At 40.9% G+C, this 13,595-nt stretch overlaps 1 protein-coding gene across 1 annotated transcript in view; it reads left to right on the plus strand.

Annotated features, from left to right (window-relative positions):
* EIF3E (eukaryotic translation initiation factor 3 subunit E) overlaps positions 1–13,595 on the plus strand; it is a gene marked incomplete in the record, with an annotated part of 1,040,336 nt that overhangs the window by 38,917 nt on the left and 987,824 nt on the right. Inside the window, 1 exon segment of the mRNA XM_044065734.1 lies at positions 7,030–7,147. Coding sequence (XP_043921669.1) covers positions 7,030–7,147 — 118 coding nt within the window.

Consider the following 13,595-nt stretch of genomic DNA (forward strand, 5'->3'; position numbering starts at 1 on the left):
AACCGTATTTCTTGTAAATGTGCTTCTATCTTAGTTTGTCTCATTTAGGGAGGAATATATATGCTATGCCCTCTTGGTCTTGTGGGTTAAAGTCTCTATATTATGTGTTTTGAGAAGCGATTTATTCTAGTGTGTCTACATTGCCAGTGTCTCAAGAATACAAAAGCAGTTGAAAGTGCTTTCCATGGCCACTGCATTCATTTATTTTATTTGAAACCTTTTATATTTGAGCACAAATTTCTTATGGTTAGTCTTATAAGTGTATATTATGATTTTGTACATTTAGCAGTATTTATGTACCTGGTTGATTATCTTCTGTAGATTTAGTATCGTAGCAAGTTTTGTATTTTTGTACACTAAACACGTTACTTTGACATTTCCTTTAATATCCTTCTTATTCTGCTGTGACATGAGTTTTTTGTTTAGTCTAGAGCAAGTGTCAAGTCCAGCATTTGTCATTTGCCACTATTTTCTTTACTGCTTTTAAGAGTGAAGTAAGCTATTGCTGTTTTATTTTTGTTCTTTTTTTCTACACTTTCTCATTCCGTAAAATCTTTGTAAACAACAAACCTTAACCTCCTCGTTGCTGTCAATTTTGTGACAAAGTTTTGCTTCATCCGGTGTTTGCCTCTCTTTCCTCCCCTTACATTTCCAAGCCTAGCACTGTACTGTAAGTCTCTCTGAGCTTTACAGCTGTTTTTTTCCTCCACAGGCTGTTTGTCCCTTGTCTCTTCAATTTTCTTTGTAGTACATTATTGAAACGTTGTTTACTGAAGTATTTTTTGTTTTAATCTCATAGAAGTGTACATTTTAATAGTTTATTTTCAACTTTCTTTAAATCTTTATCTGTTGAAATGCTTTATATTAAGAAGCATTTTATATAAATGAATAAATGTGCTGAGGTTAGCCCTTTTTCAGAGGAAGCCCATGTCATTCAATTATGCAATGCATTAATTATGTGAAATTGTTCTTCATCTAATCATTGCCTTTCTAGTATCCCATTGCACCCTAATACCAGTGCTTTGCAAGACATATTTCGGTTTCTCCTGATTTTGGCTCAGCATTCTACTCCATCTCTCTTAAAATTAATTTTTTGAGAAAAGGTGGATTATTTCTGCTTCCTGTATATGCAGTTAAACTAGTATTCCAAGATCTGTCACCCCCCTCCCCCAGGTACTTGATTTACTGTATTTCATTCTGTGGTGAGTGTCCTAGCAAAGATTGAAGCTTGTGCTTGGTGGATGCAGTGATGCTTAGTAGATGGTCAGGGAGTTTTTAGTGGGAGTGAACCATACGAGGCATCATTTGTGTGGGGGGATGAGACTGTGTTCTGTGTTGATGGATGGAGATGTGCTTCATGAAGTTTTGGGTGTATTCCTAGGCCTGTCTTCCCAAGGACCTTGGATGGATGCTGTTTGGAGGAGGGCAAGTGAAGAGATGCAGCAGAAGCCTTATTAATTGAGACCAGAAGAGCTGCATATGTATGCCATTAAGGAATGTGGAGGTAATGCCAGTTTTCAATGGCACAAAAGAATCAAGGTCCAAGAGAGTGCTGTTTTTAGAAAAGGATTCCTATAAGTACAGGGTCCTCATTTAAGAACAGGGTAGGGGGTAGGGCATTGGCTCAGTGAGCGGAAACCTTTTCTTTATCCAGAGAGGCTGATGGAACATCTGAATGTAGGTTGAAGAGTGATACACAACAAGGATGTATAAGAATGCAAAGTATTGATGCAAGGCTCTCTAAGAGGTGTGGAAATAAGTCATTTGTTTAGTAACCAGTATTGGAAGTGAGCTTGTTTAGGCTGAGCCTGCATCCTGTCAAGTGTTACGTGTGTCATGCACAGGACACTAAGGATAATCACAAGGCTTTCTTTAGTTATGTTAGGAACCTGGGTGGGAATTCCCAGATGTGCTCAGAATTAGTAAAAAATGATAAAAAATACACCGAACCCACCGACATTGCCAGCATCCTAGCTGACAGGTTCAGCGCAAACTTCTCCCCCCCCCCCCAACAAAAGGGCAAATATCTATCCCAGCAGAGTGCTGCCCCCCTGACATCTCAGATGCTCAGGTAAGAGCCGCCCTCTCCAAAGCAAAAAAAAACAGCATCAATGGGACCAGACGGTTTCCCGGGCTGCGTCCTACATGAACTCCAAGAAGAGCTAAACCCAAACATAAAACTACTGTTCAATCTCAGCCTTACCACAGGATATGTACCCAAAGAGTGGCGTACAGCAACAGTGGTCCCTCTCCACAAAGGTGGTGCCTCAACGGATCCTGGAAACTATCGCCCCATAAGCCTGACTAGCTTGGTCTGCAAAGCTATGGAAAGGATCATCATGGACCTCATAAAAAAGATATTGGGGACCTACAGACACTGGATCCTACCCAGTTCGGCTTTAAGGGCAGATCCTGCCTCTTAAACCTGGTCGATTTCTTTGAAACAGTCACCAAGGCCATTGACGAGGGGAAGGTGGTCCACACAGCCTACCTGGACCTCGCAAAAGCCTTCGATACAATACCCCACTCGGGCATTATAGATAAGCTCACCAGCTTAAATATAAACCCCTATGTCACTAGATGGGTTGCAAACTGGCTCAAGGACAGAACCCACATGGTTAGAATTGCTGGAGCCATGTCAGACTCCAAACCAGTTACAAGTGGCGTCCCACAAGGCTCAGTCCTGGGACCTCTCCTGTTCGGTATATATTTCTCGGAGGTACAGGCCAACACGTAAGGACTGTGGCTGACCAAGTTTGCAGATGACTGCAAACTGGGCACTATAATCGACTCTCCAGCCGACACAAGCATCCTCCAAAAGGGCCTCATAGAAACAGACAACTGGTGCCAGAGCCATGGCCTCAAGCTAAACGCCAAAAAGTGTGTAGTCATCCCCTTTGGCAAAAACAAAGTGCCCACAAATTACCACATAGGTGGTAATCCATTAAGTAGAGAAGAAGTAATTAGGGACCTGGGGACCCAAGTTGATGGCACTCTCTCATTTGACAACCACGTGGCCAAAGTGGTTAGAAAAACATTTTATATAGCCCACCTAATCATGAAGAGATTCACATCTAGATCAGGGGAGGTCATCATGCCTCTTTACTCATCCCTCATCAGGCCCATAATTGAGTACAATGCCTCTTTTGGGATGTACCTTACCAGACACCTGCAGCAACTGGAAAGACCCCAAAGGTACCTCGCCAAGAGGATCAAAGGGCTCAAACAGATGCCATATGCTGCCCGGTTAAAGAAACTCCAGCTCTACTCAATGGCATACCGCCTGCTCAGAGGCGATCTGTGCCTGACGTATAAAGCCATGCCCAACCCGGAATTAATGGACATGCTGCACCTCAGAAAATCCAAATTCCATCGAGCTACGCGCTTGAGAGACTTGAACCTCAGCACTGAAATAAATAGGACATGCTGGAGGGACAGATTCATAACCCAGAGGCTCCCTTCACTCTGGAATAAAATCCCAGTCCAGGTTATGCAGAGTCCCTCATTGACTCTCTTCAAGAGGAATCTTGATTGGATGGGGGATCGTAGGTTTACCCCGGGTGTCACTTCTGTGTCACTGTTAGACAGAGGCACAGTATACTAACCTCGAAAAAGGGTATAGCAAAATTAATTTAAAATGGGTGGCGAAAGCCAAACGCACTCTGGCTAGGCTTATAAATGCCCTAGGGCAGATAGCCTAGTATGAACCTATGAACCTATACACACTCCAAATATGACCTGTTCAGGTCTCCCTGAAGGGGGATTTATGAAGGGGATGGATCTGTGAACAGGTTGTACATTTTTGTTCTTTCTCTCAGCTGTAAATACTGTTTTCCCCTTTAACTGTGTGATATTTTTGTTTCTTGGGGCATTTGTTGACTAAACAGAAAATGGAGGGCAACAATCCCTCACTTTATATGTGTATTTATGTATTTGGTTAGTTTAATGGGCTAGTACATTGCCTGCAAATGGTCTATTGTGATCACAGCTTGGGTGAAGAAGTTCACAAAAACTGAAACAGAACAAATTCACACGGTAATCACAGAATATTGATAATCCATATGTAAATATTAACAAAGTAGTAAAACAAATGTGAATCAATTTTAGTAGTAAAAATGAGAGGGAAGCAGCAGGTGAGAACAGAAGGTCAAAATAGTAATGATACAGGTTAGGAGGGGGATAGGTGATGTGTCCAGTGGAAAAGCATTTGCAGTCAGATTTTTGATAGAGGTATTTTCTGAGTTAAGCTCTGAATGTGGGGAAAGAAGAGACTTCTTGCAGTTGAGGGGTAAGAGATTGCCAGCATTTGGGTGTAAGAATGGAGAAGGATTAATTGGAACAGTGCAATTTGGAGTGTCTGGAGTGATGGAGTTAATTGGGAGAGGTTGCAGAATTTGTACGGGGTGTTTTTTATTATGGAGTTTGGCTGCAAGAGGTGTGAAGGCCTTGGATGAAGTAGTTTGAAGAGAAGAAAACCCTAGGAGTTCGTCAACTCTGTAGGAGACTGGTAGCCATTTGGCTTTTCAGAGGGTGGTGCATTGGATTTCCAAGGAGGGCTGGAAATGAATCTGCAGATTTTATTTTCAAGGGACTGTAGAGTAGAGAGTATTTTTAGGGGCTGTGGCAGTGATTGGCAGCTCCTTTCCCAAGTTGAGAAAGGAGGACTCATTTGCCTTTTTGCAGCTCTAGCTGATCTGGAGAGAGAGGGAAATATTTTGCAGGGCCATCATAAAAGAGAATTGATCTTTTTCCTGGTGTTTTTAGTGTGGCTTTGGAAGTTAAGTATTTAAAGGGTGTGACCGTTTCTATTTGGGAAACCACTGAGATCTGGAATGTTAAGATTTATAGGATTTTTTCAGCTTTTGTAACATTCAAAATGTCATACGTTTTGCTTTTGAGGGGTTTGGGAATAGTTTATGGCTGTTTAGCCAAGAATTAATGAAGTGGAAGTCTGACTGAAGCTGGGTTTGACTAGTTTATTGTGAGGGACTGGACTGAAGAATAAAACCATATCATCTCTGTAAAGAATGATGGGAAGGTTAAGGAGAACGGAGAATAGTTTTAATAACTATTGAAAACCACAGTGGGGATTTATGGATACCTGGGACTCTCCTTTGATAAGGGATGAGCCTGTAAACTCTGAAATACCAATTTAAGAAATGTTGGAATCTGGTGACAATGTTGGAGCTAACCCCAATTTCTTGAAGCGAATGAAGTAGCAGGAAGTGAAGCTTCGGTAAAGGTAATGAAGGGTGCTCATGAAAGGTTTCCTTTATCCATGTAGAGAAAGGTCTCTTATGTAAGTGACCAAACTGCTGGCATTGTGCTCTAGCCAATTCTGATTCCTTGCTGTTTAATAGTGAAGAGGTGTTACTGTTGGATGTAAGTGGACAGTTGGTTGTAGCTTATTATTTCAAGTATATTCCCAAGTATGGGTAGAATGGATAAGGTGGAAGTAGGTGGCATTTTCTTGCTGAGGCTGTTTGAGGAGGAGTTTTAACAAGAACAGTTTTCCATATGTCTGGCATTGTATTTTGAGTTAAACAGAGAATATAAATATGGAGAAGTGTGGTAAGAAGTCTTTGCAGTGTGGTGTAAACCAGTGATGCCCTTCTGTTGCAGTACTAAATACAATAGGGATCTCCCTGCCAAGGGTGGCCAGGCATCTAGGCAGTATACCAAAGCCTTTATACGATGTACATCATACATATGCTCCTTATGTAGCATAGGGCATGAAGGTGACATCCGGACCTACCACCCTCAGAACTGAGAGCCCCAGTAGGAGCGCCAGTCCAAGGAGTAGAGAGATGATCAGTACATCCAGAAGAGAAATGGACCAGGGAGCAGAGGGAGTGAATACTGCAACATTGAAGGGAAGGACATCTACTGTTATGGTAAAATTAATCTGCAGTTTGACATACTACTGTTATCATGATAAACCCCACCTCCATGCTGGAAAGACCCCTATTAATGTGGAGTTTTTTTGTCCAGTAACAGTCATTTATGTTCTCTTTCTCTTTTCTCCTCCTCTGAGATGAGGTGGTTTTCCTTCAGATTTGATTATGACCAGTGTTGCTGCTCAAAAGATTGGACTCCAGGTAGGTTACTGATAGTTGTCCAGTCTGGTATAGGCCACCAGGAGTCTGCATTTCAGATTCCATATTCCAAAGCTGTGGCAGGATGCAGAGAGAGAAAGTGAGTGAGTTCACATCCAGGAGTAAGGCAACATTAGCTGAGTAGCTCTGCTGGTATATGCTGATGCCTCCGGAATGTCCGAGTCTGTTCCTGCAGGCAAGCAAATTTCTCAAAAGTCGGATTGCTGCATTTTTTACCTGCGTGCTTCGCTCACCAGAACCAGATGCCACAAATGATTCTAGTGTCGTCCTCTTGGGAAAATGACACAGAGCACCTTTACTGTAGTCGCAGTATAAGGGTCTTGTTTATGTTTTCCTCCCATTTCCTTTTTGATTTTGGTGGCTCCTTAGTAGCACAAACAGATTTTTGGACTCGTGCTTTACAGATTTTTGTGGTAACTCCATTTTGTGTTCCCCATTTCAGCTGTCCCCTCACTCGCTCATCTTGCAGGGATCTCCTAGTTTTCATGTTGTCAGGCTGACAGCATGGCTGTTTTACTTTTATTAATTTTGAAGAATAGGTAGAACATTGTTGCCTCCCTCTCCTGTTCTCCTATGGCTTTGTCCCAAGCAGCAAGTTTAACACAAACTCTTGAAATTTTCCTTGGGAGGTTGTATAATGGATGGTTGTTTTTTTCTAAATGTATTCTGGGTTTTCTGCAGACTGCATAATGGTGTTGGCTTTGACTGTGCCTTCTCCACTCTTCAGTTATTGAAAAGTTATTGGAATTTTTGTGTTGTGAAAGTCAGTTGCTGTTTGATCATAGGTTGTTTTGAAATTATTAAATTATAGAATTTACAATGATGAGCTTGAAAAATCTGAAAATACTGAAGTTGTAATGTTTTATTTCATTGTTTTGCCAGAGTAATTTTAACAGTGTTTTTTCCCTCACAGATTTACAATGAGAAAGAACTTCTGCAAGGAAAACTGGACCTCCTTAGCGACACCAACATGGTGGACTTCGCTATGGATGTGTACAAAAACTTGTACCCAGATAAGGACATTCCTCACTGTGAGTTACTATCTATAAATTGTATATGCAGCATGGTGTTTAATCTGGTAGCTTTATGATTAGAAACGCATTTTGACTGCAGATAGGAACTGACTGCAAAGTCCACTTTTTTCTTTAGTGGATGGATAAAGTGAAATCCTTGAGTAACACATTATCTGTCCCTGGCTTTCTTTGTAAGGGTAGCCTTGTGCTTATCTCTTACATTCTTTTGTCATGCAGTTTGAGCCTGCTATGTATTCATTACTGCAGTTAGTATTTCATCACTCTTTCTGTGAGCTGTCTGCTTTTCTACCTTACATTATGACTTCTTGGTCTGACATTGGAAGTTTCAGCTATGTCATCAGTAGGACAAAGCTTGCCAAATAGTTAGCTTAGCCCATAAAACTCTCCCCCTTATCCATAGCCCCTAGTGCTGAAGTTCCCCTTCCCCAGATCTGTTCAGCTGCTTCTGTTTGTTGTAAATATTACTATTTATTTTCGGAGTTCTTTGCTCCATCTAGGTCGGTTCTTTTATTTCCATTGTTGTTTTCTAGTTGTACCACTACTAATTTGGAAATTTGTTCCCTTCATTTGTTGTTGCCAGTTTGTTTCCCTTAACTGTTTGCTCTTGGTGACTGTGGTTAGTTTTTTTTGCCGTTGCCGAAATGTGTGTGAAATTGTGTGATTGATATAGCTCTTGTTTGCTTTGGTTTCTGGCATGGATATGGGTAAGGGGTTTCCTTCATTTAAATCTGTTCCTATGATACAAAACTTCCACCAGGATAGGCACTCCAAATGTTTAAAGTGTTTAGGCAAACATATTTTGGAGGAGTGGGAGTATATGTGCTTCCTTCAAAATGAATACCATTAAAGCACACAAACATTGGTTAGTATTGGAAAAGCTTAGAGATACCTCATGCCATTGATCCCAAGACTGTCACCTACTTCCAGATCCACTCCCCTTAATAGGAAGGTACCATCAGGCAAAGAAGTGCATATTTCTGCTTAAAGGGCTAAATCAGTTGAATTTGAAGTTGTGAAACAATCCACTTATCTTGTAGACAAAGATGTCAGTACCTTTATCAAAACAGCTAAGTTGGCTGAGCCTGCTGCTGCAAAGGCACATAGCTGTGTTATAACCTTCTCATCTTTTTTCTGCTAGGCTTGTTTTTGATAGGGCCTCCGGGAAAGCTGCCCCCGGCCCCCTTCCTTCTGAACAGTTTAGATCCTGCAGTTTTTGGAACTGGAGCTCCACATCCTCAGAACTTCATCGGCTGCATGCATTGAACACCATAGCTGGTGGTTGTTGTAGCAAGACTTTAAGAAAATGTGATGATATATTTTTTTCAGCTGCAGCAATATTGGTGTCCAGTGTCCTTTCCTGCTATCAACACAGACTCCATGGTACTTTCCTTTGTAGACTTCACCTCCAAGACCCTTCCTGTCTGGGCTTAGCTTGAAATCAATTTCCAGCTAAGCTGTCTGTCAAGCTATCAAATTTGGCATTGACACTAATGGCTCTTTTTGAGGTCAGTGCCTATGGTCTCATCGGTCTCTGTCTACAGATCCATTGATAGTGAGGGTCTTACTGTTGGTCTCAAAGGTCTATCCAATAAGGTGGTGGTGAGGGATGATGCCTCAGCTTTCTTCATCTTGGGAGCAAGTATTCTGTCCCTAAATTTGGTCTATTGGCACTCAACATCAGGGCTGTTAACCTTGACTGAAATAATCTGATGTTGTCAGCTCCTTTCAGTTTCGTGTGTCAGGCCAGTCCCTTTGGGCTTAACTTAGAGACCAGTGTTTTGTTTTTTTTTTTTTTTTTGTATGGGCTACCATCCACTGATCTCTACTCCTCAACCATGCAGGCCCCGGGTTTAGCACTGGCATTGTGGCAGTTCCTGGAGCCCATAATGCAGGTGTCTTTTGTAGAGCCTTTCCAGTGTCCTTCATGAATCTGGCACATATAGGTAGTGGGTAGCTTTTGGGATTTCAGGGCTTCACATTTGTAGAGTGCGGGATGATGGTGAAGTTTGTCTTTAGTGAAACTCTCTCATGCCCCCCAAAGACTATTCTAGCTGGTCACAGAATCCTGGAGTGGACTCCTATGGCTCCAGCTGCATTTAAGAATATTCCTGAGCCTCTGCCCAAGACTCTTCACCCCTCCCCCTCCCAAAAGGAGGAGTCTTGGACCCTTGCGTATGTTTGGGGAAGCAGACCTTCTCATCTTTCACCTTCACTTTGAAGATGCTGAACTGTCTTGTTTATATGGAAATATTCTAGTGAGATTTACTAGACCAAGTAGACAAGATTCTGTAGGACTTATTATATTCGGACACCAAATCTCAACTTCTTTTCTACCTGTCAGTGCCCAGTTTTGTAGTTTGCCAGCCCATCAGTCTTACTCCATAACAATGTAGAAGATTCTGCAAAGGTGGCAGGCACCAGTTTAACAATTTGCCATCACACCCGGCTCCATTTCTTAGCTTACTGAGAACTTCAAAGTCCAATTTGTGAATGCTCCTTTTGATGGTTCTTTGGTGAGGGTGTCATAGGCCATAAAACATGATAGATGGACATAACATTATATCCAGAGGCTATTCATTTCTCTCTTTCTCTTCTTATCCTGTAGTTCATTCTTCTACCTAGTGCCCCACCTCATTGGGAACCTGTGATCAAGCTTCAGGGGTCAAGACCTGTTACTGCAAAGAGCTATCAGAACTATCCAAGGGGCCTCATCAGACTAAAGAGGACATGGCTTTTATATAAGGTTTTGTAGTGCTCAAGGAAAAAAAAAAAGGATTTGGGGCCTTTTGAAATTTCAACCTAGCAACTAAGTTCAGTGATCTGCCTGAGAAATTAGTAAGCTAAAAGTTAGAAACACACATTCAGAAGAACTCTTATGTAGAAAAGATTGGCGTTAACAGCTTTCTATAATAATGGCTACTCTGCCCATATTATTATGAAATGCAAATGCTTTACAGGTATAGACAAACAGCAGACTATCTGCTTATTTTAAGAAGGGTAGGGAGCAATAATATCAGTGACACATTTTGGTTAGCAATGAGCATGTGAATTTTGATTTAAAAAAAAAAAAGAGATTTCCAGGCGGACATTCTACAGAGTATGCAGGATGAAAGAAAAAAAAGAATAGTACTGATTTGCTGGAGAGACTGTAATAGTGATAGAAGAGGGGAAAAAAGATAATAGTAGATTTGTGGGAGTAATTGGTTATTGTTGGAAGAGGATAAATAGGGAAAGAGTTTAGAGGAGAATAATTTTGGGATAGTAAAACACTTTTTCAACAGGGAATACTATTTATGGATGAGGACTAGAACCTGATTCGCAGTAGTAAGGGTGTGTCTGTGGACCTAGAGGGGGACACTATAATAAGAGTGCAGATCTCTGAAGGGGCGGCTGCATTGGTGGAGCGATTGGTGTTGTCGCCTCACAGCAAGAGGTTCTCTGGCTCGATTCTCTGCTGGAGTGCCTTCTGTGTGGAGTCTGCATGCCCTTCCTGCGGTCGCATGAGTTTTCCCCGGGTTCTGCAGTTTCTTCCCGTATCTCGGGCATATGCTGTAGGTGGATTGTGGTGACCCCTAACCGGATAAAGTTGAAAGCAGAAGTGCTGTAGGTGGATTGTGGTGACCCCTAACCGGATAAAGTTGAAAGCAGAAGTGCACATCTCAGAAAAAATAAATGAATGAGAGTATTTAGTATGGAAGATATTAATTTAGTAGTAGGACCTTAGACAGAATTTACATCTTTCCCAAGGTACAAAAAGTGGGATAGACTTGATAGGAATTATATTTAATTGAAAACTTTGACGCACTCTCAATTACTATTTCAAATCCTGTACAAATGAAAGCTAAGATAACTGTGTGGGCTAATTAAGTATGAGACACTGGCACTTTTCTACTTGACTAATACAAAGATAGGAATTTAAGGAATAGGTAGTGGAAATTATGTGAGAGCGATTATAACAGAATTTATTTTGAAGGATAGCTAGTGAATGGGATGAAATGAAAACTGAGTTTTAAAACATGGTAGAAATAAGAGAGAAAGAGATGGGGGAAAAATGAAGGGAATTATTTACAGGGTTAAGTATTGCAGAATAAGAGGAATCACACAAAAGAACGGTAACAACTGCAGTGTGTTACAAGGAAAACAAAGGTGTATTTGGATAATAGGCATGGGTTTAGGAAGGTTGCTGTTAAACTGCTATCTTTTGATAACCGCGCCAGAGCAGGAAAACTTTTAGCAAAATGACTTGGGCATCATAAATTAGAAATAGCTGTTTCCAAGATTTAGGGAGCCTTCAGCAATAAAAATAACCAGATATTTATGGAAATGTGCATCAGTGTGATTTTTGTGGAGGGAAGAAAAAGTTTGACAGCATTAAAAGAACAGTGGTGGTCTGGATGGAAGCAGAATATTGGAGCACTCCACTATTTATTGGTGGGTCTTGATGGCGAGATTTTTCAGTAGAGTTGTCTGGGTTTTTGAGTAGTGCAGTGGTAACATTTGCATTCTCCTGATAGAATAATAGGGTTAATTAGGAGGATATATGAAGTGCCGGAAGCAAGAATTAAGGTGGGAGGAACCCCCTGCAACAAGCTGTTTTTTGAGCAGTGGAACCAGACAGAGGTGTTCTCTTTCTTCTTTGTTATTAGCATTATATTTGGAGCCATTTGCAAAGAAAATGGGGAACTCTCATCTGTAGGGTATAGTAGGAAAAAAGTGGCTTTTTTCCAGATGGTATTGTTTTGTACTTGATAAATCCAGAAAAATACTTTGGTGTTGTGGAACATTTCATATAGTTTCAGGACTTTACAGGATAGAAAATAAAGATGAAACATGCTATAAATGGTGAGCTGTGCACTCTTCGCATTAATTTAGTTCAGCTTTACCAGTGAAGTATTGTGGCATATTGATTAAAAGGATTCTGTTATGGCAGCTAAGGATATAACTGAAGGAAGAAGTAATCAAGAGGATTCAAAAATTGAGAAGATGGAACTCTTTATTATGGATAGTAATATACAACTAATGAAAATGTTGCTAATTCCATTAGTTTTATATATAGGTCAGGCATAATTTTTTCAGCCACGAAGCTGTGGACCATAATAAAGATTTGAATGAATTTATATGGGAAGATAAGTGTGAACGAGTTAAGTGGGATAAGTTGATTCTCCCGATAGAACAAGGTAATTAGGATTACCTTTTTTTAAGTGATAGTTTAGTGACACAGTTAATGCTTAAATATGTCTATAACACAGGCAGAAGATTATAGATCAAAGTAGAAAGGAATAATGATGAATGGGGGGGGGGGTGAGAAATAGAGTAGAATTTTCGATGCAAATCTTTAAGGAGCATAGTGGCAACCATGCAGAATATTAGAATACTTTCTATTTCTGTATGAATACAAGAACTGCGCTAACATGAGAGTGGGGAAAGAAGATTTTTGCCAATATGGATGACTCCATGTACTGGAATAGTGAATAGGCATGTGAGAGTGAGAGAATTTACTGGAGAAAATAAAGGAACCAAGATATTGGGAGCAAATAAATAGGGAAGGTTGGAGTGGGATGATGCCAAGCAGAAGTTTGGACTGCAATTAGTGTGCATTTCTAAGTATTTATAATAGTGGAAATGCAAACTTTGTAGTGTGTGTGTGTGTGTGTGTGTGTGTGTGTGTGTGTGTGTGTGTGTGTGTGTGTGTCCTTGTGTGTGAGAGAGAGAGGTGCTTAAATGTCTGGTGTGTGAACACAAGATCTGTCATGCGTTAATGTGTTTTTGCTCTGACAGTACAAGTTAAACCCTGGTATATGTAGATTTGTACTGTGCAGTGTACATATCAGAGTGGCATGCCTTCACAAGTTAGTGGAGCATTATTATGTGAGTGGCAACAGGACTGGGTATGTAACTCTAGCAGAGAAATAGAATTTGGAAATCTGCTAGATCATTGCTTGCAACAGCCTCTCTTGGAGTAGAACCCATGACAAGGACATAATCTGTTTGTGAAAGTTGATTTTGGAGAACAGCTGTATAAAAAAGCTGCTTTTACAGTTGTGTATTTCTTTTACTGATGTAGAAGTCTGCTTTCCAAGTGTTCTTATGTTGAAAGCCTGTGGACCTGTGCGATAAATTCCTGTAGCAACCTTGAATGATGAAAATTCTTCAGTGCCAACCCGTTCAATTTTTTTGCCCCTGATGCTGGCTGATCATCAGACTCGCTGTTGGTCAGCCGACCCATTTGTTTCCATCACTTGCATAAAAAGTAGCATTAGAGGGGCTGTCATTGAGGCAGCCATTTGGGATTTTTGATTAACCCTAACATCTCCCACATAGTTGTGTCCAGGGGGTCTGCTTGCTATAGGCTGTGGAGATGCACAGCAAACCTCCTTGTGACATGTTCAGTTGATCCTGATCACCAGCTTGTAAATGAGCACCTCAATATGATCCCTGCCTTCCA

The sequence above is a fragment of the Protopterus annectens genome, chromosome 3.part0 (genome assembly GCF_019279795.1).
Source record: "Protopterus annectens isolate FY-2018-M chromosome 3.part0, PAN1.0, whole genome shotgun sequence".
Classification (NCBI taxonomy): Eukaryota; Metazoa; Chordata; order Ceratodontiformes; family Protopteridae; genus Protopterus; species Protopterus annectens.